Here is a 27,372-nt window from a genome sequence, read left to right as displayed (position 1 = left end):
TTAAAATCGAATTGTAGGGAAGGGTTGAATAGCTAGCATTAGAGTAGATTAAATGATAAAAATTCATCGATTAGGTTGTTGTAGTTATAGGGATAGGTGAAGATACAAGGTGTGTTCAAAAAATACCTGGAATTTTCATTTTTTCAAAAAAATATTTATTTATTCGTCTACATTAATGTTGGCTCCTTTAAAGTAGTCCCCATTTGATACTATGCGCTTGTGCCAGCGCTTCTGCCAATCCTTGAAACTCTTCTCAAACTCAATCTTTGGGATAGCTTCTAGTTTATTCAGCGATGCGCTTTTAATGTCATCTATGCTTGTGAAACAGCAGTCTTTTAAGGTTTTCTTCATTTTTGGGAATAAGAAAAAGTCATACAGAGCCATATCTGGTGAATATGGATCATATACTTATGGTCATCTTGGAAATGCTTATACTACTCGTAAACACTTGTTTTTTTTCATAGCAGACTCACCATAGGTTTTTTGCAACATTTCACACACTTTGTTACACTTAATTTCGTTTTTTACGCAAAACTTAATACAAATTCTTTGACTCATCAGTTCTTCCATTTTTTAAACAAGCAAAAATCGCCAAGCTGATAAAAATACATTGAACCTTACCGACTACCACAAAGTAAACGATGAATATAGCTGAGAATTTTATCATACTTTAGGGGGATGTATACCAACACACAAAAAAAAGTGCTGACAATCGGATTCTCCAAACCCACGAAATTTAAAAATTCCGGGTATTTTTTGAACACACCTCATACATTCAAGCTAGCGCAGATTGGGGGAATGGTCATTAGATTGAGTGTGGGTAAAGACTGTAGTTTTCTTTTTTTAACTTTTTAAGATTTAATTCTTATGCAATCATTATTTTTAAACACATTTTTATATCCTGTTTACACCAGAGAACTGGAATACAAATTTACTGCATAGTATTTACTGTATTTTGTTTTTTACTGTACTGTATTTTTTTAATTGTTTTTTTGCTACTTTTTCATCAAACAATAGCCGTTATTAAGTACTTAAAACCAGTACTTCAAGTAAGGCTAGACAGGGTGACATTTTAAAGTATGAATATATATAATAGCAATGATAAGATGGTATTTTGAAAATACTGAAAACCACCCCTCGTTACACTTTTCTCACGTTTCGAGCACTGCTTAAAAAGTGAAAGATAAAACACAAAGTTTTTATGGATTAAATTACGTAATAATGTAATAAAAAACTTATTGTTCCAATTATTTAATTTTAGCATTTGTTTTAAAAATTAGCACGTTTTACATACTAATACTTTTATATAATTTTTTAATAAATTCGCCTCCCGAGAAGTAGGCAGGACCGAGAAGTAGGCAGAGAGTTGAAACTAGTTGAATAGGCAGAAAAAATAGTTTGTAAAAATTTTCACGTGAGATTCTGAGATTCAAAATCCATAAACAGTTGCAATGCAAATTTATAAAAACCACTCTCTAGCTATCATGCCACCATCATATTTTTAAATTATTTTTTGGGTCATTTTAGAAACCTTTATTTTAAAAACAGGCAACAATTGATGTTATTAAACATTTTACAGTTATTAAAATCAAATTGCTTCATAGAGAAACTTTCCCTAAAAATCTTTCTTAAAAAAATGCATATAAAAATTGTATTTATTTTAAAATAGAACAATTTAAAGTAGTGCACCTAGGAAGTTTATAAAATGCTGCAGAATTATCAATTTTCCTACTGGCAGTAATGTTTTTTTATAATTTAGAAGACAATGGAAAATTCTTCAGGGCATTGCTTCTCAAAACAAAGTTTTTAAAGTGGTCAAAAATTGCAATAAATAGCAATTATTTGCTGATTTAGCACAGTAGAAATAATTTTTAACTCTCTTTTATAAGTAACAAGATCATTTTACTGAAAAAAAATATTGTTCATAACAAATAGTTATTATTGATATAAAAATCCTAATCATTTTTGACTTTCTTACAAATTTTTTGACATATTTTAGTCTAAAAACGAAAATAATCAAATTAAAGTTTGGCAGCACTTAATGTTTTTTCCTATTTATTTGTTTGATAGTTTGTATTCTTTCATGTAAAGGATCATATTTTTTTGCATAAGTGCGATTTTCAAAACTTTTGTTTTTAAGCCTGCCCTAATTTTTATTATGATTTTCAAAACTTATGATTTTGTCCTGGTCAGTTACAACTTTTTTCTGATTTAGTTCAATCCAAAAACTAATTTTTAAAAGTAAAATATATTTTTGATGATAAAAAAGCATTATAAACGCTTAGAGTTGATGCAAAATATTTACCATCCTTTTTTTACTTCCTTACATTCAATTTTTTTGGGGCGATACTTAAACATAAAAATGCGAATCTTTATTTCAAATTCGGCTGTACTCAGAATCATCTTTTTTTTAAATTAATACTTTTATTATGTTAAGGAACAACATTTCATGTAGCCAGGTGTAATTTTCTAATTTTTTTGATCTTGGCTAACCCTTATATATATATATATATATATATATATATATATATATATATATATATATATATATATATATATATATATATATATATATATATATATATATGTATATATACATATACATATACATATATTAGTATTAGTAACTTAAGTTACGCACAAAAAAAAGTTTTATTGTCATTTTTTGTGTAAAGCATCTCATCTGTTGCAGGCAACAATGTCAAATGCCAAAGAATGAGAAAGCTATAGTAACTTCGGGACTGCATTTTCATTTTGCAGTTTCGTTAGACTATTAAGTTTAAATTTTGTTCAATGTATTTGTACAAGCTCAAATATATATATGCATATATATATATATATATATATATATATATATATATATATATATATATATATATATATATATATATATATATATATATATATATGTATATGTATATTGTTATATATTTTTTTCTTTATTAGAGAACATAACAAATGATATTAATAACTTGGCATTTTTTGAATTAGTATTTTAATCATATAGTTGTATAATATGGTTAACTAATATGGCTAGAAAATACAAATATCTTACTAATCGGCAATCCTGGGAAGAAAATTCCATGAAAGCAGCTATTGAATCAGTAATGAGGAAGAAAAAGGGGTATAAGAAAGCATCATTAACATTTTATATCTCAATAACAACACTGCAAGACAGAATGAAAAGACTTCAACAAGAGAGTTTAGAACTAAGTAATTGTGCAGTAAAAAAATGAGTTTTTAAAGTTTTTTTTTTTTTTACCCTTGAACAAGAGCAAGAGTTAGCTAAGCACCTAATATTTCTAGAGAGTTGCTTGTTTCCGGTTACAATGAAAGATTTGCAAGAATTGGCATGTCAGCTAGCTGATAAGAGCAAGATACCACATAACTTTAACAAAGAAACAGGAATGGCAGGCTACCAGTTGGCAAAAAACTTTCTAAGACACAGTCCTGGTATCTTTGCGTATGCCAGAGGGAACTTTTGAAAAAATCTCTGGGTACTATTGCATTGTATCACCCTAGTGGTTTGATGCACATAGATATATTTTTGAAATAGTTTGAACAATTTCTGTCCTTTGTAATGCCATCCAAAAAAAGCCTGTACTGCTATTATTAGATGGTCATGCGACACATGCAAAAAATATGGAGTTTATAATAAAAGCGTGTGAAAATTATGTTAGTGTTGCTTGCTTCCCACCACATTGTTCACAGTGTCTGCAGCCACTAGATGTCTCTTTCATGGCACCATATAATAGAAACTATTCAAATGAAGGTTGTATTTGGTTGCGTGCACATAATCTTAGAGTTGTGATTGATTATCAGATTCTAGAACTATTTGGAATAGCTTTTATGAAATCTGCAAACATTTTGATGTCTATAAATGGTTATAGAAAGATGGGAATAAGTCCATTTAATCCTAACAAAGTTTAATAAAGTTTTTGATGATTGGATGTTTGAGCCTTCAGAAACAACCAATTGGTCATTACCTGAGATTTCTGAGATTTTGCAACACCAAATCTAACCACCAAGTCTCAAACACAAACTATTTCACTGCAAATTGTATTCCTGACATCTTGCTCCGAACCAGAAACTTTGTCCTCGACATCTATGACTTCTTTCACAATTGCTTCACCTGAAGAAATTGTAAGTATTCTAAAGGAGAAAACCAAGCAACTTCAAAAACGATACCAAAAGGGCAAAACAGCTATACTCACCAGTTCACCATATAAAGCTGAACTGAAAAAGCATTTTATTTGTCAGTCGATGTATGTACTGAAGCCCCCAGCAGCAGGCTATTTCAGTATGACGTCACACTGCTCACCTAAATCAGCGATATAAGATATATATATATATATATATATATATATATATATATATATATATATATATATATATATATATATATATTTACATATACACATACAGTATTGGAAAAAACTAAAGCAACTCTTTGTATAATATCCTACTTTTCAAAATTTAAGTAAAGATTATTCAAAATATTTTGATGAAATTTTTTTATTTTGTTTTCCCTACCTTATTTTATAAAGTTATTAAAAAATATTTTTATTTTTTCAAAATTTACTAATTAAAAAATTAATATGAAGCAAAAATGGCAATGTTTCCGGTGGAAAAAACTAAAGCAACTACAAAATGATATGAGTTAAGTTTTGATATTTTTTTGATATATTACCTAAAAATAAATATTACAATAACAAACAAGTTTAAACAAGTTTCTTATGATATGGTTAAAACAAAATATTTTTAAAAAAATAATTCACAGTCAATTTTGCAATCTTTGAAGGTAGTTGTGTACTTTAGCCAATTGAAGTTATAAAAAAATTAATATGGCAAGAAATAAATACAATATTTTTACAAGAAATTGCATAGTTAGTGGTTATAATAAAGGATTAACTCAAAAAGAATTAAGTGAAAAGTATAATACTAATAAATCTGTAATAAGAATAATAAAAAAATTTATTACAACTGGTAATGTAGAAGTAAATCATAAAAGAGGTCGTCCACGAAAAACAACAACCCGTGAAGATAAATTAATTATTAGACAAATAAAAAATTATCCTGCAATTTCATCCACTGAAGTTTTAAGGAACTTGGAGTTAAATATAACAGACAGAACCATCAGAAATAGAACTCTAGAGGCTAAATTACCAAGTCGGCAGCCAGCTTGTAAGCCAGTCATATCTAAAAAAAATCAATTAGCAAGGATAAATTTTGCCAAAACTTATGGGAAATGGACTCTGCAACAATGGAAAACTGTACTTTTTTCCAACGAATCTAAATTTAATTTAATTCAATCTGATGGTATGACACATGTTAGACGACCAAGTGGGACAAGGTTATTGCCTAAATACTGCAACTTGACAGTAAAACATGAAGGTGGGTCTGTGATAACGTGGAGATTTTTTTCAAGGAGTGGAGCAGGACCTATTGTGAAAGTAAATAATAAAATGGATCGTTTCCAATATAAAGAAATTTTGGAAACAAAAATGTTACCATGTGCTGAGGATGAGATGCCCATTCGTTGGAGATTTCAACATGACCAGGATCCTAAGCATTCGTGACAAAATAGATTGAAGATAATAAAATTGAATTAATAAAGTGGCCCGCTCAATCCCCGGATTTAAATCCGATAGAGAATTTATGGGAAATTGCAAAAAAAAGATTAAGGGGGCGCAGATTTTCCAACCAAAATCAATTATTCGAGGCCATTAAAAGAAATAAATCTTTATATATTTTTATATATAATGATTTATTTAATTTTATCTATGAGAAAAATTTACTTTAGTTTTTTTCAATACTATATATATATATATATATATATATAAAAGCTTGCTTAGTATTTCCAGATTTAAATAAGTTGAAAAAAAAGTAAAATAAATTAAATTAAAAACAAAAATATTTAAAAAAAACAAAAACTATTTGAATTAGTTTGATTAAAAAATTTTAAAATTATATTTTTATTCTTTGTTATTTTACCATTGTTAAGAGCAGTTGGTTACCACCAACCACTCTTAACAACTGCTCTTAACAACCAAGACGGTAGTCTGCGGCGTACTTAAGCTAGGAACTAGTGGTTTTTCAGTGGTACTGGTCTAGTTATCTAATGATAAGAGAATAAGTACATTTAAGTTTATTCTATTATACACAGTTCTATTATAAACAGGGGGGATTAAGATTATTAATTAACAATTAGGGGGAATGCAGGGGAACTAGGGGGAATGCAGAGGAACTAGGGGGGAATGCAGGGGAACACTGTTTCTCCTTAGCCGACAAATCACAAAATTTGTTCCACTTCTCTATAAATTTATATAAATTTATAGAGAAGTCGAACTTAATTAAATGCTTAAATAAATACTTATATAAGCATTTAATTAAGACATGATATAAGCAAACAATTGTGGTCAAAATAATAATTTTGGTCATCACCCAAGACCTCGAAATACTTATAAAGTATTTTAAAAAATTTACAAAGTGGAGGGGTCAGTCTGCATTCTGTTGAACATACTTTGAACTTTTTAACGCCGTTCCACTTGATTTCTTTTTCTACTTTAACCACTGATTATACATTTTAGTTAAATTTTAAATAGAAAACTTTAAATATAAAGTGAAAAACAAGTGGTTTATAAAGCTTTTAGAAAAAGTTTTGAAACATTTTTTAAACACAAGCAATCTAGCGTGTTAGAAGTTCTAGTATAGTGGTCTATTGGTATTTTATTATTTTATTAGTGGTATTTTGGTTTAATACATAATAACTAAATGCAGAATATTAATTAGCTAATAGTTTAATACATAATAACTAAATGTGAAATATAAAAAGTGAATTTTTTTATGCAAAAATAGGTCAACTTTTATATAGTTTTAATACTTAGCAGCATATATACAAACCTTTTGTGAATTGCAGAAATTGCTTCAAGCATATATTTTTTTATTTGCAAAATAGTTATTCGTGTTAATTAGCTATAATTGCAAACTTGTATAAGTTTTCACAAAAAGAAAAAGTAACTTGCAACTGTTATTTTAACTTTATGTTTTGTATATATGTTATGTTATGTTATGTAAAAATTTTATTGATATTTTATGTGGTTATTGTTTATATAAGTTTTTTTAAAAGAGATACTATTTTCTTTTATATCCATTTGTGCTATTTATATTGTCATGATGTTTTAAATGTAGAATATTCATCGAGCGCACCTGTCCGCATGTCATTACAGCCAATGGCACAAAGAGTTAGTTACCGCCGTTCTATTACTAAAATGATCAAAAATGTTTTCAAAACTTCTCCAATCAAAAATATAGAAGAATCTATATCTATTCGAGGTAATTTTTAATTTGTAATTAAATACATCTTTTTTTTTATAAAGTCCATAAAATTAAACTTACTATATTAAAATACTACTCTTTCTCCATTTTAAATTTAACCTCTTTAAATAAAACCCCGTTTTATTTAAAACAGTGTTTTAAATACAACATTTTAAAATAAAACCCTTTTTCCATTTTCTCCTAACTGTATTGGAGATTTATATTGATGTTAGAGGTAGGATAAACTTATGCGTATGATATAAATGAATCTTTTTTTTCTTTTCTTTTTTTTTTTCCGCAAAGCTTTTTGGTCATCATAAATTTTTAAATATTACTAAATCTAAAATTTAGTAATATTATGCATTATTTTATGTAATATTATGCATATTTAGTAATATATGCATTATTTTCATTGTACTACTGTAGTGATTTTTTTATTTACAGTAAGTTACAATGTAATTGAGCCAGGCTTCTTAGCCGTGGTGAATGTAACTTCCCTAGGCGGAAGAAAACTCTTATATAAGATTGCTACTTGAACTGTTCATTGAGCAACTATTTTGCACAACGTCAACATGTGTATAAAACTTTCTGTACAACATCCTATTAAAAAACCACATGGTTCAGAAAAACACAGATTAGTGTGCCTAAAGTTCTGCAAGGAAATGTTGAAGAAACCTTTGCTGGTTGAGTAAAATTTAAAAAAAGAATTTTTTTTATTTGTATTTTTTTTATTTTTGCATGTGGATCATTTTATGTATGACAACTTTGATTTGTCTCACTAAATCCAAAATTCACCTCAAAAACTGTTAAGCATTTACCACCATTTTGGGGTGCAATAACAGCTGCTGAATCTTGATGATTAGAAACTTTTGGGGAAAGGGTGTGTCGAAAAAAAGGTTAACGTCGAAAAAAACAAAGTTGTAGAGACTAATGTTAAAATACATTGAATGTGTATGTATTTTCATGACACAGCACCATGACATGACACGGCAATCATGACAAGGCACCATGACATGACACAACACCATGATATGTTTTGTCAGATAAATATTGAAAAGAAGATTGCTATATTTTTTTTTTGTGGTTTTATAAAATATGATTATGCTGTGTTTGACTCATAGTGCGTTGTTTTTCTGTTATTTTTCTAGAGATCTGAATAATAGCTTCTTTACAATCATTTTCTTTAGCAGAATCAAATTTATGGAGGAAAGCCAGAATTAAAAAGTAACGGTCAGGTTTTCACTTCAGCATCCCCCTTCCTAGCATCTAGATTCATATTTTATCATGTTGGTTTAGCATATACTGACAGTGCTAGGTTTAGTGCACAAAAGAAATATTTAACATGTCATAATGTTATTATTATGATATCATCATAATAATAACATTATGAAAGCCGGTAGTTTTATTTGATAAAACTACTGGCTTTCATAATGTTTATTAATTTGATAAAACATACTGGCTAATCTTTTTTAGCGACACACTTATTGACTTGATTGCATGGCATAATTTGGCATACTTAAAGTGAAATTTATTTTATAGTTTTTGTTAACTCAGGCTTAAGTACTGGATCCTAATAATTTTAGAAGATTTCTCTTTCTTTTTTATTTTTGATGTGACTCAGAATTGGTTAATGGCCATGGCAAGGCTTTAAATTTTTTTAGATAAATTTTGTAGATGCATGGTCGTCTTCACAATATAGTCTAGACGATAACTAGAATGGAAAAATACAAGTATTTAAATAAGTTTACATGTAAAAAAAATGTTTTCAACTGTTTTAACTTTTTGTCAATGATTCGGTGTAAAAAAGTAACTCTTGTTTGCTAAATTATTTTATATTTTTTAAGCAGAAGTTGTGGATAGCTATTCGGATAAGTGTTCTATCGTAGTATTTTATATTTCGATTGATAACTATTTGGATGTTCTATTGCAGTATTTTATATTGCCCGCAGCCTTCAATTTTTATATTGGCCACAGTCTGCAATTTTTATATTGCTTACAGTCGGCAATTTGTTCAAGTTTACTGCATTCATTAAATATTTTGGTTAATAGGTGCTGACGTTATCGAGACGTTACCATCATTGCATCCGTTGATATGTCTGCATAGGAATGTTCGTCAGGCTGATGTTGAGAAAATGCTTGAGTACTTTGCCAATAACGAAGATAATGTTGAATCTCCTGAAACGATATCTAACGAAGAACTACTAAGAACGAATTTTGATTTGGTGTCCCAAGTTTCCGTTTAAAGGAGTATTTTTTGTTATAATTGTTTATTTTCAATTTATTTTAATTTTACAATTTTACAGAAAGTCATTAAAATTGCTGTAATTATGTCTATATTTTTTTGAACATATTTAAGAATTTGTTTTTATCCTTTTTTTAATTTATTTATTTAACAATTATTCCCGAATGTTTTCTACATATAATATTTTTGAGTAACTCGAATAATGAAGAGCTTATAATCAAGATTTTCTTTAGTGAAAATGAAAAATTCTCACAAAAAATGTAAAAAAATATACCTTTTTTAACTTTCTTGTTAGGGGTTTTTAATTTTTTCGTACGACAAGAATTTTGTTTTAAAAAACTGTTGACAAAACATTTGGTTGGCTCTTCGTATGTAGAATAGTTTTAATAACTATGCATGTAGTATTGTATTTAGAAATATTTACATATGTAATAGAAAAATACATTTCACGCAGTTCCCTAATGACTATTTTTTTTTTTTTTTTTTTTCTTTGAGTGTTTTTTTTTTAAATTATTTTTAGGTATTAACTAAAAATGACTAAAAAAACATGCCGATAAGCACCTATTTATGAAATGCCACATTTTTAAATTATAAATATTGTTTAATAAGGTTATAAATAATATAAGAACAGATGCCAAAGGCATCAAAAGGTTGATAAACATAAACATAGTTTAAAAGTGTTTTGCATCGATAAGAAGAGTTACAGTAATTTAAATAAATATTGAAGCGAGTTTTATTGCATATCCATTGAAGCACGTTTTGTTTTATCCCTTTTCATTATACATCGCTTTTATGTATCCTTTTATGTATCCCCTACATTATACATTGCTTTTATGTATCCTTTTATGTATCCCCTACATTATACATTGCTTTTATGTATCCTTTTATGTATCCCCTACATTATACATTGCTTTTATGTATCCCCTACATTATACATTGCTTTTATGTATCCTTTTATGTATCCCCTACATTATACATTGCTTTTATGTATCCTTTTATGTATCCCCTACGTTATACATTGCTTTTATGTATCCTTTTATGTATCCCCTACATTATACATTGCTTTTATGTATCCTTTTATGTATCCCCTACATTATACATTGCTTTTATGTATCCTTTTATGTATCCCCTACGTTATACATTGCTTTTATGTATCCTTTTATGTATCCCCTACATTATACATTGCTTTTATGTATCCCCTACATTATACATTGCTTTTATGTATCCTTCTTATTATATATCCCAAGTTTTATTATATATCCCTTGAAGCGGGTTTTATTATTCTAAGACAACTAACCCTAAAATTTATTTTGCTGTTTATACAAAACCTGGATCAGATCATCCAGAATAACTAGTTCCTCAAATAATACATACTACATAGTATATTTCTACATAGTATACTACTACATAATACATAGTATATTTCTTTTGTCAGACATTGCAACCAGAAGCTAATTTTTTATTTTCCTAAAACCTGTCGCACAACAAAAGATAATACATCTCCTGCGCGACAAAAGCTGATGCATCTCCTGAACAACAAAAGATGATGCATCTCCTGGTTTAAAGAATTTTATTACCTTTTATGGTCTTAAGTAAAAAACATTTCGTACTTTCGAAATGTGTTTTGAAAACATATTTACTGTAAAAAATATTCAAAGTTTCAACGCCGAGACTTTCCAATTACACACTTTCCTATCTATCCCTATTTCATGTAATTGACTGTTTGAAATCTTTAAAGTACTCTTTTAACTGAACTATTGTCTTAAAATCTGTTCCAAATGTTCTATCAGTAAAATCTGTTCCAAATGTTCTATCAGTAAAATCTGTTCCAAATGTTCTATCAGTAAAATCTGTTCCAAATGTTCTATCAGTATGCTATAAGAGTGTCCACGCACAAGAAAAATCCGTTCAATATTAATTTTATGTTGACATGCAAAAGTATTAATCATTGAGAGCATAGTTTTATTTTTGTTTATTTCGCCACAAGAATCAGAACATGTCGCTCAATTGATGTTAGAAAACAAGGTAAAACTACACTTTACAACTTAAAAATATCAAAAGATATCAAAGTAGGACATACTCCTTTTATTTAGTCTTAGAATACGAAATAAAATCAATTTCTTTGTAAAGAAATCAATTTTATTTATTGAGTGATTTATTTAAATCTTAACATGAGAACCTGACAGTTTCAAAACTTGTAAAAAATAACCGAAAACGGAGTAGAAAATCCAAAAATTAGAAGAAAAATAATAATAACGTGGTATCAATTTATGAACCGCTAATTTCTTATAATTTTACATGTAGCTGCTTCCTTATACTATTAAATAACATTAAAAAAAGATTTGTTTAATTAGTTTAAGGAAACATCTCATGTAAAAATCCGGTCGTTTTTACAAATTTACAAACCAGCGGAATGAATACTGCAAGCATACTATAATGTAGTTTTTTTAAGTTGTGAAAAAATATTTCAAAAATTTTAGAGAGTATTTGAAAGTCTTAAACAGCTATTAGTCTGAACTAATAACAAGTTGGAAAAAAAAAAAGTTGAAATAAAATAAACCTATTTATCCGTCTATTAAATAATAAAGTAACTTTTGAAATCATCAATTCTCAGCTTGTTCATTAAGATATTTATTTTTAGATGATATAAAGGAATTATGTAAGATCCATAAAATAAATATGAAAAACTTAATTCAGGATAAGAAGAAAGTGAAAATTAATATTTCAGAAAATATAATTCCTGAAGATACCTATCAAATTTTAGTACAGGCAATTCAATGTTGGAATGCAAAGCAACAGCGAACAATTTTCAAAAATACTCTTGAAGAAAACATTATCAAGTGATATGCTTTATTCTCTCTTTATATATCTTAAACTATTTTTATGTATTTTTACCTTGTAAACACATTTACAGAAGGTGTTTAATAAAATAATAATAATAATAATAATAATAATAATAATAATAATAGTAGAAAATTGCCAGCAATATCAGCAATGTAACGCAGTAATCTAACTAAATTTATAAAAGCAAAGTTTATTATTACCTTCAGAAAAAAATAATGGGTTTGCGCTGTAAAAAAATAAGGAAGAATGAGCCAAGTAGTTATAATGTAAGTTTGCGAAACTGCTCTAAATGTGTAAATCTGTGATATGAGTGATGCCGATTTTGAAATAAATTTTTTGTTGTAAAAAAAATAAAAATTTATTGGGTAGTAAAAAAAAAAAAAGCCTAAAATAAAATACAAAACACTAGATAACTTAAAATCAGAATCTTTATTAAAAATTCTACTCTACTCCTATCACAAATATTAATAAGATAAAAATCCCCTAAAAATTTTATTACGATAGCGCATATAATTTTGAGATTTTTTTTAATGGCTTGCTTGAAATACAAAGTTTTGGAAAAGACAAAACAAAAAATTAGTTGTCGATAAGTTGTCGACTTATCGCCTTTGATAAGTGTTGAAGTCGTAAAAATCTACGCTTAACCTGAAAGCTTTTGTATTTCATTTATTTTGCTGTTTAACAAAAATAATCAACATACATTTATACAATAAAGAAAAGATATGTCCGTAGAACGAAGAAGACAGTAAAATCTTGTCAACAAGCACCGTTTTTGTATATACAATATAAAATAAAAACTATTATTTTTACAATGATCTTTATAAAAAAAAAATTAAACAGACACTCAAAAAAGATGAAGATGAAATACGTCATCGCAATCTTTTCATAGAGCCCATATATAATTTCAATAGTATATAGATATTATATTATTAAACCTAATGGGCATAAAACTGCTGCGCTGATCAGTAAATCAAATAAAGATAAAAAATACTGAAAAAATAGAATCAAATAACTTCAGAGTTACTCAAGCACAAACAAATCTCAAATTTTAAAAATTTCTCTTTGATTAGAAACTTAGGGTGGAATGCAAGAAGCGAACTTGAGTCAAGTTCGACTTGAACTTTACATTGTAACCAATAGCGGCTAGGTATGGGTTTTCCCCTCAAAAAATACTCTGCCGCTATTGTAAAGTTCAAGTCAAACTTGACTCATGTTCGCTTCTTGCATTCCACCCTTAAATGAACTTAATGACTTTGCCATACATTTAAATCCTTTTGATAAATATTCCATTTATTTGGACAGTTTATATGTGTTACTTGTATTTGCTCATAGATAATAATTTTCATTTCTATTTATTTCAAACTTGTTATCAAGGTTTTCAGGAGAGAGATCATTTTTGAATTGACACATAAAAATTAAATGCTGATAGACATTTATTTCAAAAATATCCATAATTTTCATACCATTCATTATAAATTTGTTATCAGCTAAGATAAAATGCCCTGATGTCATTTTGAGTTTTTCTTAAATTTAAATAACAGAGTTCATATCAATATTAATGGTAATGTGGTTCTAATAACACCCAAATTAAGTTTTTCATGTTGTTGTATAAGATTCGGTAACTTGAAAAAATCGTATTTTAGATCGTATGTCTGCATATAATAATAATATTAGGTAGCAAATAGGATATAAATCTTGATCACTTTTTGACACAGTAATTCTGAAAAACAAATATAGTTCATTCTCTCCGTTGGTATGCGCGTTGATATGAAAAAATATTTTAAACAGGTTCAAAATAACAAATCTTATACAAAAAGTTATTAAGAAACTTATTATTTTTGCAGAAACCTACATAAAATTTTGAGCCCTATCAGTTACAATTTTTTCTTTAATTTTTGAAAAGTTAAGAGTAAAATTGTTATTGTCAATATTTGTGGATTACAATACTGTATAAATTCTAATAAAAATTTTGAATGAAAAGTTTTTATTTACTAAAGAGATTTGTCAATTGAATGATGTATTTCTTGCGTGAAATAGCTTAACAACCGCGCATAGAATCAGCTATAAAAAAGGTTTAAAAAATTAGAAGTTACGAAATGTAATCATCTTAAACTTTTTTGACGCTTTTGAAAAATGATTTTTATCAGATCTAAAACACTTTGCGTATTTGGCGAAGTTCTCAGATGAAGCGATGAAACTGGCGTTTGTTGTTGGATTACCAGAAGCAGTATTTTGCAGATTTCAAGTCAAAAAAGAGAAAACTGACGTTGAGAAGGCTGAAAACGAGGACCACTCTAAATTGAGTTGAAGCGATGGGAGTGAATGTCACCGCTAACACCATCTACCAAAACAGATTTAGAATAAAGTTGACTAAATCCGTTGTATGCTTAAACTGTCAAGGTATAAATCATATTGCAAAAAACCTCGCAGTACCCAAAAAAATTAATAAGATTAAGACATGAGGCAACAAATTGCACTAAAAAGCACGGAAACAATCGAAAGAGAAAGGAGTGCGCGTTAAATTGCTCTCAAGAAGCTCTCATGAATTAAGCACTTGTTTTCATTCAAATGTAGATTGGTTGTAGAGCCGTCTAAGCTTTTTTGGATACTGAATGTTCAGGGATTGTACGTTTTAAAGGTAATATGTGTGCAACAGTATGAAATGAAAGAAAAACTTGAAATCAAGAAGTCCCGAGACTATGAAGTAGTATTTGATAGAATGGAGTAAAAAGTAAAATGAATATGAAGAGGTGGGGACAGTCCTAACCTATCTGCAAATACGGTAGCTCAGTATACGAGAACGAATTATGAAATATGATGAACATACAATGGATCCGCGGAAGGGTCAGTTCCACTAATTGAAGTGGTTCAACGAAATAAAAACTTGCATGTTTTACAAAAAAAATATCATATTTAATTTATAATCAACTAAAAAAGAAATTTAGCTTTTCAAAACTTAATGACAGATGTTTAGATTTTTTTACATGTGTGGTTAAATAACTTTATTTATAGAATTAAAAAATAAAGGAAATGCAAGTTAAACTTTGCCAACCTAACCGAGCTGATTTCAAGCTTGTGTTTATAAGAAGAATTTTCACACCGCTTCACCGGGATGTCAGTAATTCTTAGACGAGATCTCACCTCGGCGGGGTGAATGCTTTTACATATGAATGCAATGTTGAAATATGTATGAGTTTTAAAAGAAAGGCGAGATCTTGCTAATTTTTTTATCCCAGTTAGGCGAGATGATTTTTATCCGTAAGAACAGCCCCTAAGTCATTGCGCTAATTGGACCGCCAATTTATGTTCAAGAACAGTTTTATATTATACCATGTAAGATAAAAACACCCTAAAACTTATTTTTGTATCATGTCTATGAGATAAATCCACAAAAAAACATTTTCATACCATTTTTCCTCATTTTTATATCATTTTACGTCATTTTTATTTTTTTCATTCTTTGATTTAATATAAAGCTTTCTATATGTTAACTGATCTAAATATTTTGAAGATGAATTTAAATAAAGTAATTTAAAAAAACTTGGAAGGCTATTCACAGATGAACAGTCAATTTTAATAGGTAACCATAAAATTGTCATACAACTGTACTATAAATCATGCATTTTTATAAAAAAATTAAAAAAAAAATTCAACCAATTAAAATAAAGTAAAAAATAGTTACAATAAATTTTATTAACTAAATAAGTTAAATTACAATGTTTTAGTTATATTTTGTTAGATGCGGTATCATCAAAACTTTAGTATACACTTTTTTGTATATATATTTTTTATATCTTTTTCTGATTGAAAAATTAATTCAAGAATAACCTCCTTTTTTAACAAGACCACATTCATCTCTAATCATAGTGACCTCTTCGTGAAACCGCACGTTTTTTTTTGAAACGTTTTTTACGTCGTTTTTATCCGTTTTATAAATTGACATGTACGCTTTTTTTTTATCATTTAATCTAGTTTTCAAAAGATTTATAATGGTTTTACTTTTTTTTTCTTCTGCCAAGTCAAAAGCAGTTTTAAAATCATTGTTTCTAACATTTAAGTCTACATTATACTTTAAAAAAAGAGCTACACAGCCTACCCGTGACATTCTACAAGCTTCGTGTAACGCAGTATTTCCGCGAGAATCTCGAAGATTTATATTAGCATTTTTCATTATGAGCATTTTTATCATAGATTCATGGCCACAATAAGTTGCTAAGTGAAGAGGCGAAGACCATGCGTTATTATTAGCATTTATATCAGCACCATGTTTGATTAGAGAACGAGCGATTTGAACATAACCATTGGCAGCAGCGACGCAAAGTGGAATGGTATTGTAGTATATTTGCATCTTGTTGTCGTATTCTTGAACTAGTATGTTGGGATTGAATCCAGATTTTAGTAATAATTTTACTTCTGAGTCGCTATTTTTTCGAATAGCTCTTAACAACTCCATTTCTTAAAATACAAAATTACCTTGAATACTTAATAACTCCATTTTTTAGAATACAAATTTTATTAAGACTAGCAATTTGAAAACCCCGTCTGGCAGGCGGTAAATAGAATAGCATAATTTAAACTTAATTTTTGAAAATTTAACGGGAAATTACATAGCAAACAAAGCATGAAGTAATTTGAGGTTATTATGAACGGTTATAGAAACCATTTAATTTTAAATATAGCACCAGTTTCTTTTTTTACTTGAAATCATAAATAAATTGTCTGAACCAATAGTAAACAGTGTTTTTGTATAAAGCATTTAAAACTCATGCAAAAAAAATTTATGTAAAAGTCACGTATTTTTCGAATAAATTTAATTTAGTGATTTTTTTTTAAGCAAGCATATAAAACTATCCATTATTGAAAAAAAAAAAAAATAATAAAATTAACTCATATTTTACGTATTACTTAACATTTCTCTATTTTATACAATGCATGTGCTCAATTAATCTATATAAAAACTATTAAGTAACCATTTTTCAATGAAAATATCATATTTTTTTATATGACATATCCTTTGGAATGATAACAAGTTTCCGATTGAATGTTATTAAGCAAAATTAGTTTCTATAGAAACTGCATGTTTATTCTTTTTTAATATTTTATAACAATATCAAATAATATTTTGTTACAACAAGTTATAATGCAAATAAAAATATTTAGAACAAATAAACTATGACCAAGATTATTAGGTTTAATATTTAAATAAATAATAGATTTCAGTATAATGAACTCAAATTTTTTAATTCTTAGGACTTAGCAGCTTTTGAAAATTTACTCCTCGTATATATATACAAAGGTGAATCTAGGATATTTTGATATTTGAGTTTAATAACTCAGGATAAGTTCTAAACTTCAAACTTTTGTTCATATTTATGTTATAGAAGTAAGAGAAATGTGAACAAACAAGACAAAATTTTATAGACATTCCATAAATTTTTTTTTTCAATACTTTTTATGCAACGTGCAAGGTTAAAAAAATAATTTGGTATGAACTTACAACATGTTATAAAAGTTGAAAAAAAATTTTTATTTAAATAAGTCTTAAAAGTAACTTATGAAATATCACTGTATACAGGTAAAAAAAGCTCAAAATATCTAATAAGATCTCAGAATATCATATTTTAAATTAGGCATCATAAAACCCAAACTTTTCTACTAAGTACTCAAGACGCTAAGTAATTCGAAAAATGAATAAAATGTTAAGTAATAAAAAAAGTTTATATATCCTTAAAAAACATCCTAAGTTGACAAGATTTTAAGAGTTTACTAGCCTTTAACAAACTTTCTTTAAATTCTTTTCGAGTTTTATTAAAGTTTGTCTTAAAGTATGTTGCAAAACGTTAACACGGCGCACAGTGGGGCAGAACAGCTTTAAAACTGGACAAAATTTTTTTTTTGCAGTTTTCGATTTTTAAGTTTAATAATCTTTTTAAGGGCACTTGTTAGACTTATTAAAAATTAGTCCATAAATTTTTAAATAATTATTTACTAATATCAGACGTTTTTAATGTATTTTCAAGTAATTTCGAGTGACGTTTTTTAAAAAACCGGAAAGTAACAGTAAAAAAAAGAAAATGAGAAACTTGCATCAATAAATAATACTAATAAAACGTATTTTACTCGATTCAATCAAATAAACTACAGCAATTCAAATATAATGTAAAAAGCAACTCGAAAAAAAAATTACTCGTAAACTCGAAAAACTTCGATTATTTTTATATTAAAAAAAAAACCTTTTTTAAATGTAAATTTCCGTAAATAAAACAATCAATGGTCAAAAGTTAATAGCAAAAAACATCATTATCACCACCATCATCGTCATCATCATCATCATCATCATCATCATCATCATCATCATCATCATCATCATCATCATCATCACCATCATCATCATCATCATCATCATCATCATCATCATCATCATCATCATCATCATCATCATCATCATCATCATCATCATCATCATCATCATCATCATCATCATCATCATCATCATCATCATCATTAATATGTATGCTTGGAGGTTTCAGTAAATCTAGTGCTTCTTTTGGAAGCTTGTTTAGTTTTTTTTTATGCAGTACTCGTTTACTAGAGATAACAAGATCAGAATTCAATAAAAAAAAGTTAAAGATATCAGCATTTGTGTCCTTTTGACTACATTTTCTAGAGTAATTCTCTCTATACCTTTTAAAGTCTTTATTGCAAGCCTCCTGTGCTTCCTCCGTGAGTTGTCTTATAGGCAACAATGCAGATCATATAATTTCAGGACCAAGTATAAAGTATTTATGCAATGTTGGGGGCATGCTGTACCATGGATACTTTTCAACAAAGTATCTTGCTGTGTCAAGATAAAATAATCTAAGTTTATTTACATCAATATCATATCCACTCGCCACTGCTATCATAATTGTATGCATTTTTTTTAATCAAAACTATATCTATATTTGTTATAGCAGCTGAAATTTCTGCCTTGGCAAAGAAGCGTCTAGCTGTATTTTTATCATTCGTATTGCCAAATCCTGGTTTTGGTTTATCAATAATCAAACCGCACTGTTCTCAAAATTTTTTCTGAATTCGAGCTTTATTGTTTGCAACAATTTCTTTATCATTTCCACAAGCTTGCCACTTCTTGATTGGTAGCTTATAAGCCAAGTGCAAAATGCATTCGAACATTCGAATCCACCCATGTAGCAAAGATAAGCCAAATCCCAAGTTTTCAGTTTTGATACTCCTCTGAACCATTTTTATCATTAAATTGCTTTGAGGTTGCACCACATGTAAAACATCTTTGGGTGGAAGTAGTTTCTGTCAGAGCATTACATACTTTATCATCTACCATACAAACAACTAAAGTGTGAAATACTTCTGCTTGTCTTTCTTCGATTAGGCACTTTGTCTTAACAATTCTTTTTATTTGCTCATCTACTTTATTCTTCTCAGCAATTGATTCAATCTTAGACTCTTTTATAAAATCAATTTTTAAAGGCCTATAATTTTTTGTGGATGCAGGGTGTGCATTCGACCAAATAATTTTTCCACTAGAAACAAGACGAAGAGGGACGATGCATGTTAGAAAAACAGCTGAATCACTGGCTTTGAAATCAAAAAAATGCTTGTTTATAGGAACTATGACCTGAAGAGCCATCAAAACCCCATTTCGAAATTAATTGAAGCTGATTTAATTCTTCATTTCGAAGAGTACTAATAACAGGCTCCACAGCTAAAAGTAAGCGCTGTATTGTATGGTTCAGTAAAGATTGCAAAGAAACCAAAGCATAGGTTTCTGTTGCATGAATATCAATAGGATAACATAATTTCTTGGCTGCTTGAACCTTTTTGTATGAGGAAAACCTTTCAGGTACAATTTTCCTTAAAACATCATAATGATATCTAGATAGTTTTGCTTCCACCAAAACACTTAAAGCATCTTCACGTGACATTTGTTTTTGTGGTTCAAGTATTTTTTTATATGCTTCTCTATATTTATTTGCACGTTTGGGACTTTCTGTAGCTTCTTTCAATAGTTTTAATGCATGTAACATTCCTTCAGTGCTTAAACTTGTTTAAGTAGCACAAGTCAAACAGATAGAGAATGAGTCTCGCTTAAAACTTTTGATTTCCTTTGGATCGTTTGTTCACAAAAATTTGAAGTATTATACTTCTTTTCGTTGCAGCAAGTTTCGCTCACTGTATGCTGATTTAAACAAATGGAACTGCTTAACCAAAACTTATTGTTTTTTTGAAAAACTTCATACATCCTGTGTGATTTTATCCAAAGAGATTTATACTGTGACATAAATAAAGTCAGTGACTGACTTAACGCATTTAAATGTTTTTATTCGCATTCTGTAGGCTTTTTAATTTCTTCATTCAAAAAATGAAATTGTTCGTTCATTTTAATAAACATAGAATCTCTCATAATAGCCACAAGTTCAATTCTTTTAAAAAACATAATGTTATTACTCTAAACCAAAATCATTTAAAAAAGATTAACTTAAAAAACAATTACCAAAGCATGCTCAATAATGCAATGAAAAAAAACGTCATTAATTCGATGCGTTAATGACTGGTTTCGTTACCTGGTTTCTACTGATGTAAATGACACATTTCCTCTATTACACAAAAAAGCGCTCAGAATGTGCACACAAAAAAAAAGTTTGACAATCAATAATCATGAGCCATTCCATAAAAAAAAAAAAATCTCAGGTGTATCTAGGTGAATACCTAAACAAAAAGTGCATTGTTTAAAAAAATTACATAAAAATGAAATATTTAAAACGCTATTTTTGTAAAGGCATAATAATATATAGTGCAAGCACTTAAATAATGTTTTTTTTATTACCAAAAGATAGCTACAAGCCTAAAATTAAAGAATACCTTAAAAAAATTCATAACTTTTAACAAACTTCTCATAAGCACTATATAAACAAAGTGGTACTTTTAACTCGCGCAAGCGAGTCATTTTTTAGACAAAAGAATATGGCTAAAATATGGGTTTCACAGGGTTAAAGGTCAGTCCAAACCTAAAAAAAAAAAACGTGGATAAAATGGACCAGAGACTCTTTTATGCATTACTACTAAAAAAATTTCATAACGCCTTATTTCATTTTCGTCAATTGTCCAATTTTGAAGCAATTCTGCCCCACTGTGCGGCGTTAATTTTTGTTCAAAAATCTCCCGATTGCCAGTTTGCGCGTGTTTTCACACTTACGGTCTGTCATAGTAAGTGGAAATCATGTGAAAATAACAGTTAAATTTTAATAGATCAATTAATATCAAAAGTTTTTGAGAGTGGTTTCTATCAGTACAGCGATTTTGGGCTAAACTTGAATTTGATTTATAAGAAAACAAAGTGTATGTTTATCTACCTCATCCTACCATTTTTTTAACTATATCTTGAGATTATACTTTCACATTGATAACATAATATCAACTTAATATTTGCAGAAGAAATATTGCAAAAATTGGACACTACAATCATAATTGTACTTCTGAATAAAAATTAATTATTAAAAATGTAAAATAAATGTAAATATGTAAAATAATTTTTTAAACTTAAAATTTTGTAAAACACCAAAATTAAACAATCTCCAAAAATAATTTAAAAAAATTATGAAATATAAGTAATCTAATTAGTAAATAAAATAAAGGGAAAATTCTTCTTAGAAAATGCTGCTATGAAAATTATTTTAAATTGTTTGTAGTTGAAGGTTCTTTTGATTTCGTTGCAGGTAAGTAAGTCGTCGATTACAGCCTGCCAATACCTAAAAAACAAAAATAAAAAATTACTACTGTCCTATCAATTTATCATACATGTTCTACTTTCATTCAATTTGTAAATTCTATTTCATAAATCTACACACACTGTAATTTGCATAGCTTTTTAAACAGCCTAGCTTTATATGTTGTGGATTAAATAGCTAACCTTAACTTAATCTTAAACCAATAAAATAATTTATTCTTAAACCAATATTTAACAATACTTAACCTTAAACCAATAGAACTACTATATACACCTACACCTTAATTTATTAAAAAAAAAAAAGCATAACATTAAAAAAGGTGTCACCTTATTGATATTTTTATAAAAGGTAATATTTATAAAAACTAATAGAAATAAAATGTTTTCATATTTTGAATATCTATCTTTTTTATGAAAATTATATGAAAATATCTTGAAACGATATAAATAAAATCCAAGTCTAAAAATTATATATTAATTAATTTGAACAAATATAAGTTCTGAATTTGAGATATAATCAAAATGCAAAAGGATTTCCACAAATAAACTGAAACCAAAAAATTTGTTGCTTGTACATTCTTTTTGATGTTTGCCAGCACAAATTTTTTGATAAAAAGCTATAATTTATATAAATAAATTGCCAGAACAAATTTTGCCAGAACAAATTTTTTGATAAAAAGCTATACATACAACCTGAGCAGCCTTGCAAGTCATTACATCTGTGATACCTATTTTGAAATTCACAATACTTAAAGTAATTGTTTTGTAACATACAAATCCGGAGTTCTTTTGGGACTCCACATCCCTGCTTGGATCATGGCATTACTTAGATAACGTTAACACAAACATCAAGGTTTTTAATAATCTGATACCTTGTATCAGATTACTTATAACCTCATACAAAGTATATCTGATACCTTGTATCAGATGTTTATCAACTTTGAAAAACAAACTACAAATTGTTTTTGTTTTTAAACATGCAACATATAAATGGATATTAGTGAATATAAATAAGAGAAACACAGTATTTTAAAAATTATTAATTTAAAGCATTTAAATCTGTAAAATAGAAATTTCGTGAACACTTCAGTTCATGACTTATATAATGTAACTTATTAAATTGTTGTTTGAATATACTAATTATAATTCCTAAAACACTTTTTTGTAGCTGTTTGTACTTTTTATTCACAGTAGTACCAGTCTTTACATTCCTAGAGGTCTTTCAATAATAAAACTGTTGCAATCAATAATAAACTTCGATAATAAAAATGTTTATCAATTTAATAATAACTTAATAATAAGTTAATAATATATGACCAAGTAAAAAATTTATCCTTCATAAAAATATTTAATGAAGTTATAATGCAAGAATTTAAGAAAAAATTGCAGAATAAAATCCAGACAATTTTAAAATTTAATGAACATAACTTTGAATGTCATGAATACAAAATAAAACAGAAAGCAAAACAAAAATTTAAAGTAAATATGATAATTAATATAAACAATTATGAAAATCTAATAAAAAGATAAAACTTGGAACTTCAAAAACTTTCAAGCATTTTCTTCTTCTCACAAAGCCTGCTTACCTCAGCCAAATAAAATAAAAATTAATATTTAGTGTGTTTAAATATCCTAATAGCACAATAATGTAGAATAAACATAAACTTACTTCATAAAATGATCTGATTGCATTTCTCGGTTAAACACGAAAAACACTGATGTGTAGTCAGTCACATGTTGCACGTTAAGATATTTGTAAACATTTTTTCATACTGTTTTATATATATGCTATTTATACCTACTAATAAATATTATTTTTATGAAATTTATTTTATCAACTATAAAATTTTTTGAGAAAATTTTTAAATGTCATGTGACAAATAAATAAAAAATTGTATAACATTTACATTTTAACATTCAAGATAAAGTCTTAAAAACAGTTTTTTTTTTAAATCAAATAATAAAAAATATTTTTTAAAAAATGGCTGCCAATTTTCTGAAAATTAGTCAAAAAAATCACATAGAAACATCAGAGATAAACTCATACTTATCTTTGACTTCATTTATAAAAAAATTCCTCAAATGGTCCTTAGTGTGTTAGGTCCATATTTAGTTAGAGATTTTAAAATTAATTCGTTATTTTAGGTTTTAAGACTTTTTGAAAATCAAAAATGTCAATTTTTACATGAAAAAATAAGATATCTCAAGATATATTTATTAACTTTCAAAATCTCTAGCTAAAAAGAAAGATATTAATGCAAGTATCAATTCCAAATGTAAAACTGTGTGTATAGAAGATGTAACAGTGGTTTATCGATAATCTTTTTGTAGACTTATTTGTTGTGATTAAAATAATACGAAGAATGTATAAAAATACATATATTCTTCCATGAATAAAAAATTTAACTCCTATTTCAACATATTAACACATTAAGACATTCAACTTTTGACCAATCAAGTCGTGATCCTTGGTTACTTAACTACATATTTTAGTGTAGACTGAACCAAACGTGAAAGTATTCCAGTCTTCACGACATTTAGTTTTAATAGTCGTGCAAACAATTCGCGTTGAAAGATTTTAGCCCAAAAATTAATGCCGTGTAATAGATATGTAGCTTTGGGACTCTTAAAACTATTTTGAAAAGATGCTTTCATAGAATAATTCCAACTTTCTGTGAATTGACTTTAATGATACCTAGCACTTTGAGATTCATTACCTAGTATTTTTAGGTACAAATTCAAAAAAATATATACAAAATAAAAAACAAAGTGATTACTTTTTTAAGTAACATAAGCAGACTTGAATAAGTGTATAATGAACAAAGAACATGAAAGTATGAAAGTTCTATTTATAATCCTTAATCAGGGACTTTAAAATGCTAGGTAGCATTCTGGTAGCATTCTGAAAGAAATTGGAAATAAATCTTCAATGTTATCTTCATTAAATTCAAACTCATGGTTATTTTTAGTCCAATTTTACAAAATGGTTAATTCATTATTGGTTTTAAGACTTTGGTTTTACCATTGCATAATGGTAAAACAGTCTTAAAACCAAAAAAATTTACTGCTTGTAAATTTTTGCAGCGCAAACATCAAACATCTTTACTCACATGGCCGTCTTTACCCATGTCCAGCATGGGTTGCTGCTGCGGAGCCAGGATTTTTAGAGAAGCCAGCCGGCCAGTAAGAGTTTAATTTTTTTGTATTAAATTATAAAATTAAAAAAAAAAAGCAGAATAGACTTCTTTAATTCTATTTTATAACTTGAATTTATTTATTTTGAACAAAGTGCTTCAAGCGTTTGAAATTGATTTGACAGTGGTGAATGAATGGTAAAGCTCTCTAATTGGACAAATTTGAAAAAGAAGCTATACTATTGCTAATCATGTGTACATATTGCTCTTTATATAAAGGACTCTTCTTTATATTTGGTATTATATTTGGTAAAGATCTTTATACTTTGATGGCTGAAAAAACTAAACAAAATTATTTTCTTCAAATTTAAACGGTTAGGGATTTAATTGTTATAAAATCTTTATTTAGTGGAAAATTTGCTGAATAGATTGCTGGACAATTACGTTTATTGCTATTGTATATAAAAAAATATTTTTATACAACGTTATAGAGCGCGATGATTATATTCGATAAACGAGTTTTTTTAAAATATTATTCGTAAAACGGTTACGAATTTCATTCGTTTTCATTTTGCTCGTTGAAAGATTACTGAACAAATAAATTGTTCATCATATATATGTTTTACGAATATTCGTTAGACAAACATATTCGTTCCCGCTAATTCCTTGAACGAATAAAATAATCGTTCAGCAAATATACTCGTTAAAAAAACAAGACGTTAAATTTAGTTTGTATATTTGTCACTCGCTTAGATATATCTACAACATTTTTCAAATTTAATTATACCACACTGTCGAAGGCGGTGTTTAATAAAGTTTTTCATTATTGTTTTTTAATTTTTATTGTTATCCTGTGATCTATCTACTTATTACAGACCACCTGGTGGCAATACTATCAAATTTGCAAATTAATTGAAACGATTTTTTTAATTAAAAACAACAACGAAAATAAAAGTTTATTATGAATACAGGCCCGTAGGAACAAAAATTATATAGGGGGCAGTTCTACCCAGAATTAGTTTTAAGGACTTTTTTGTTTTTTAAGTCTTTTTTTTTTTTTTGGGGGGGGGGGGGGAGGCAAATGGCCCTGCTGCCCCCCCGGTTGCTTCGAGCCTGGTGTAAGAAAGTATATTTTTGTACATATTTTCTTATTTTTTTGTTGTTATTTTCGGTACATCGGCCAGGTGATATTTCAATATTATCTTTGCTATTCTTTCCGATAGAACATTTCCAGCAGTTGAAAATACTCGTTCCGAGGTAGCTGATGATGCAGGGATGCACAAGGTGTTCCTTGCTAGTCTGCTAGGATAAGGAAACCTTGTACGGTTGGTCCAGTATTCGATGATATCTGGGTTGTCATTTACAACTCTTTCATCAACATAACGTGCTATCTCGCATTTGGTATAAGTTAATTAATAATTTTTCTCAGTGTTTTTATTTTTATTTTGCTTATATAGTTTCTCTACAACACCATTTCAAGCGTCTTCATTGGACAAATTATCATTTTTGAATTTTTGGTTAGAGTTTTCAATGCATGAAGGACTTTCGCCCAGATCTCCTCGGCGCATATCAATTATGGCTTGAGTAGTGGTATCCTTGATATTTTCTTAACTTCTCTCATCAAGTGCAAAAATGATTAATTCTTTTTGTCTTGGATCAAAAAAGTTTGCCATTGAATACTCAGGTACTTTATGACCGCAATCAGGAAAACGTTGTTGAAACCCTGCTATTAGAGCTTGAGTTATATTCGTGAGACATGTACGTGAGCTTAGTTTTCCAATTTTAGCTAAATTTTTTTAAGGTTATAGATTTTCAGTATTACCAAGTTGATTGTTGGGTCTTATTCAGAGCTTAAAACTTGTGAAATTTTATCGTTTGAATCAAAACATTCAATAATACCTTTAATGATATACTTCTTCAACAGTGGACATCTAACCTTCAATTTTAGTTTACGTTTTATGCCATAATAGCCAAGCACCCTTTTAGATCGATAATGAATTTTATTTGCCTCAGGTCAGAATTCCAACGAGTTGATACTTTCTGGATACGTTTAGTCTTTAATTGCTTATATTCAATAGCAGTTCTCCTCAAAA

General features: G+C 27.9%; 2 protein-coding genes and 1 long non-coding RNA gene across 8 annotated transcripts in view; 1 reads left to right on the top strand and 2 right to left on the bottom strand.

Annotated features, from left to right (window-relative positions):
• The window catches only part of LOC100205859 (inositol hexakisphosphate and diphosphoinositol-pentakisphosphate kinase 2), an 84,406-nt gene extending 74,385 nt beyond the window's left edge, over positions 1-10,021 (top strand). For 4 of the 6 annotated variants that reach the window (XM_065806176.1, XM_065806174.1, XM_065806173.1 and 1 more), the window contains exons 20-21: positions 7,192-7,335; positions 9,367-9,685. In XM_065806176.1, coding sequence (XP_065662248.1) covers positions 7,192-7,335; positions 9,367-9,560 — 338 coding nt within the window. In that variant the 3' untranslated portion in view covers positions 9,561-9,685. Of the gene's footprint in view, positions 1-7,191; positions 7,336-9,366 lie in introns of all 6 variants that reach the window. The other 2 variants (XM_065806178.1, XM_065806177.1) reach the window with 1 other exon arrangement.
• A 6,199-nt stretch (positions 10,022-16,220) lies between these two features.
• LOC101237636 (GA-binding protein subunit beta-2) lies at positions 16,221-16,856 on the bottom strand. The gene has a single exon (XM_065806936.1). It carries the CDS (start codon positions 16,854-16,856, stop codon positions 16,221-16,223), a length of 636 nt encoding a protein of 211 aa, XP_065663008.1.
• Positions 16,857-18,486: 1,630 nt separating this feature from the next.
• On the bottom strand, positions 18,487-23,951 carry LOC136084890 (uncharacterized). Its single transcript, XR_010640924.1, has 2 exons — positions 23,815-23,951; positions 18,487-22,167 (listed from the first exon to the last, which is right to left on the bottom strand). It is a non-coding gene; the product is annotated as an uncharacterized LOC136084890 (long non-coding RNA).
• Between the last annotated feature and the right edge of the window lie 3,421 nt (positions 23,952-27,372).

The sequence above is a fragment of the Hydra vulgaris genome, chromosome 09 (assembly GCF_038396675.1).
Source record: "Hydra vulgaris chromosome 09, alternate assembly HydraT2T_AEP".
NCBI lineage: Eukaryota > Metazoa > Cnidaria > Hydrozoa > Anthoathecata > Hydridae > Hydra > Hydra vulgaris.
Note: the sequence above shows the minus strand (reverse complement) of the source record. Positions and strands in the feature narration are given on the sequence as shown.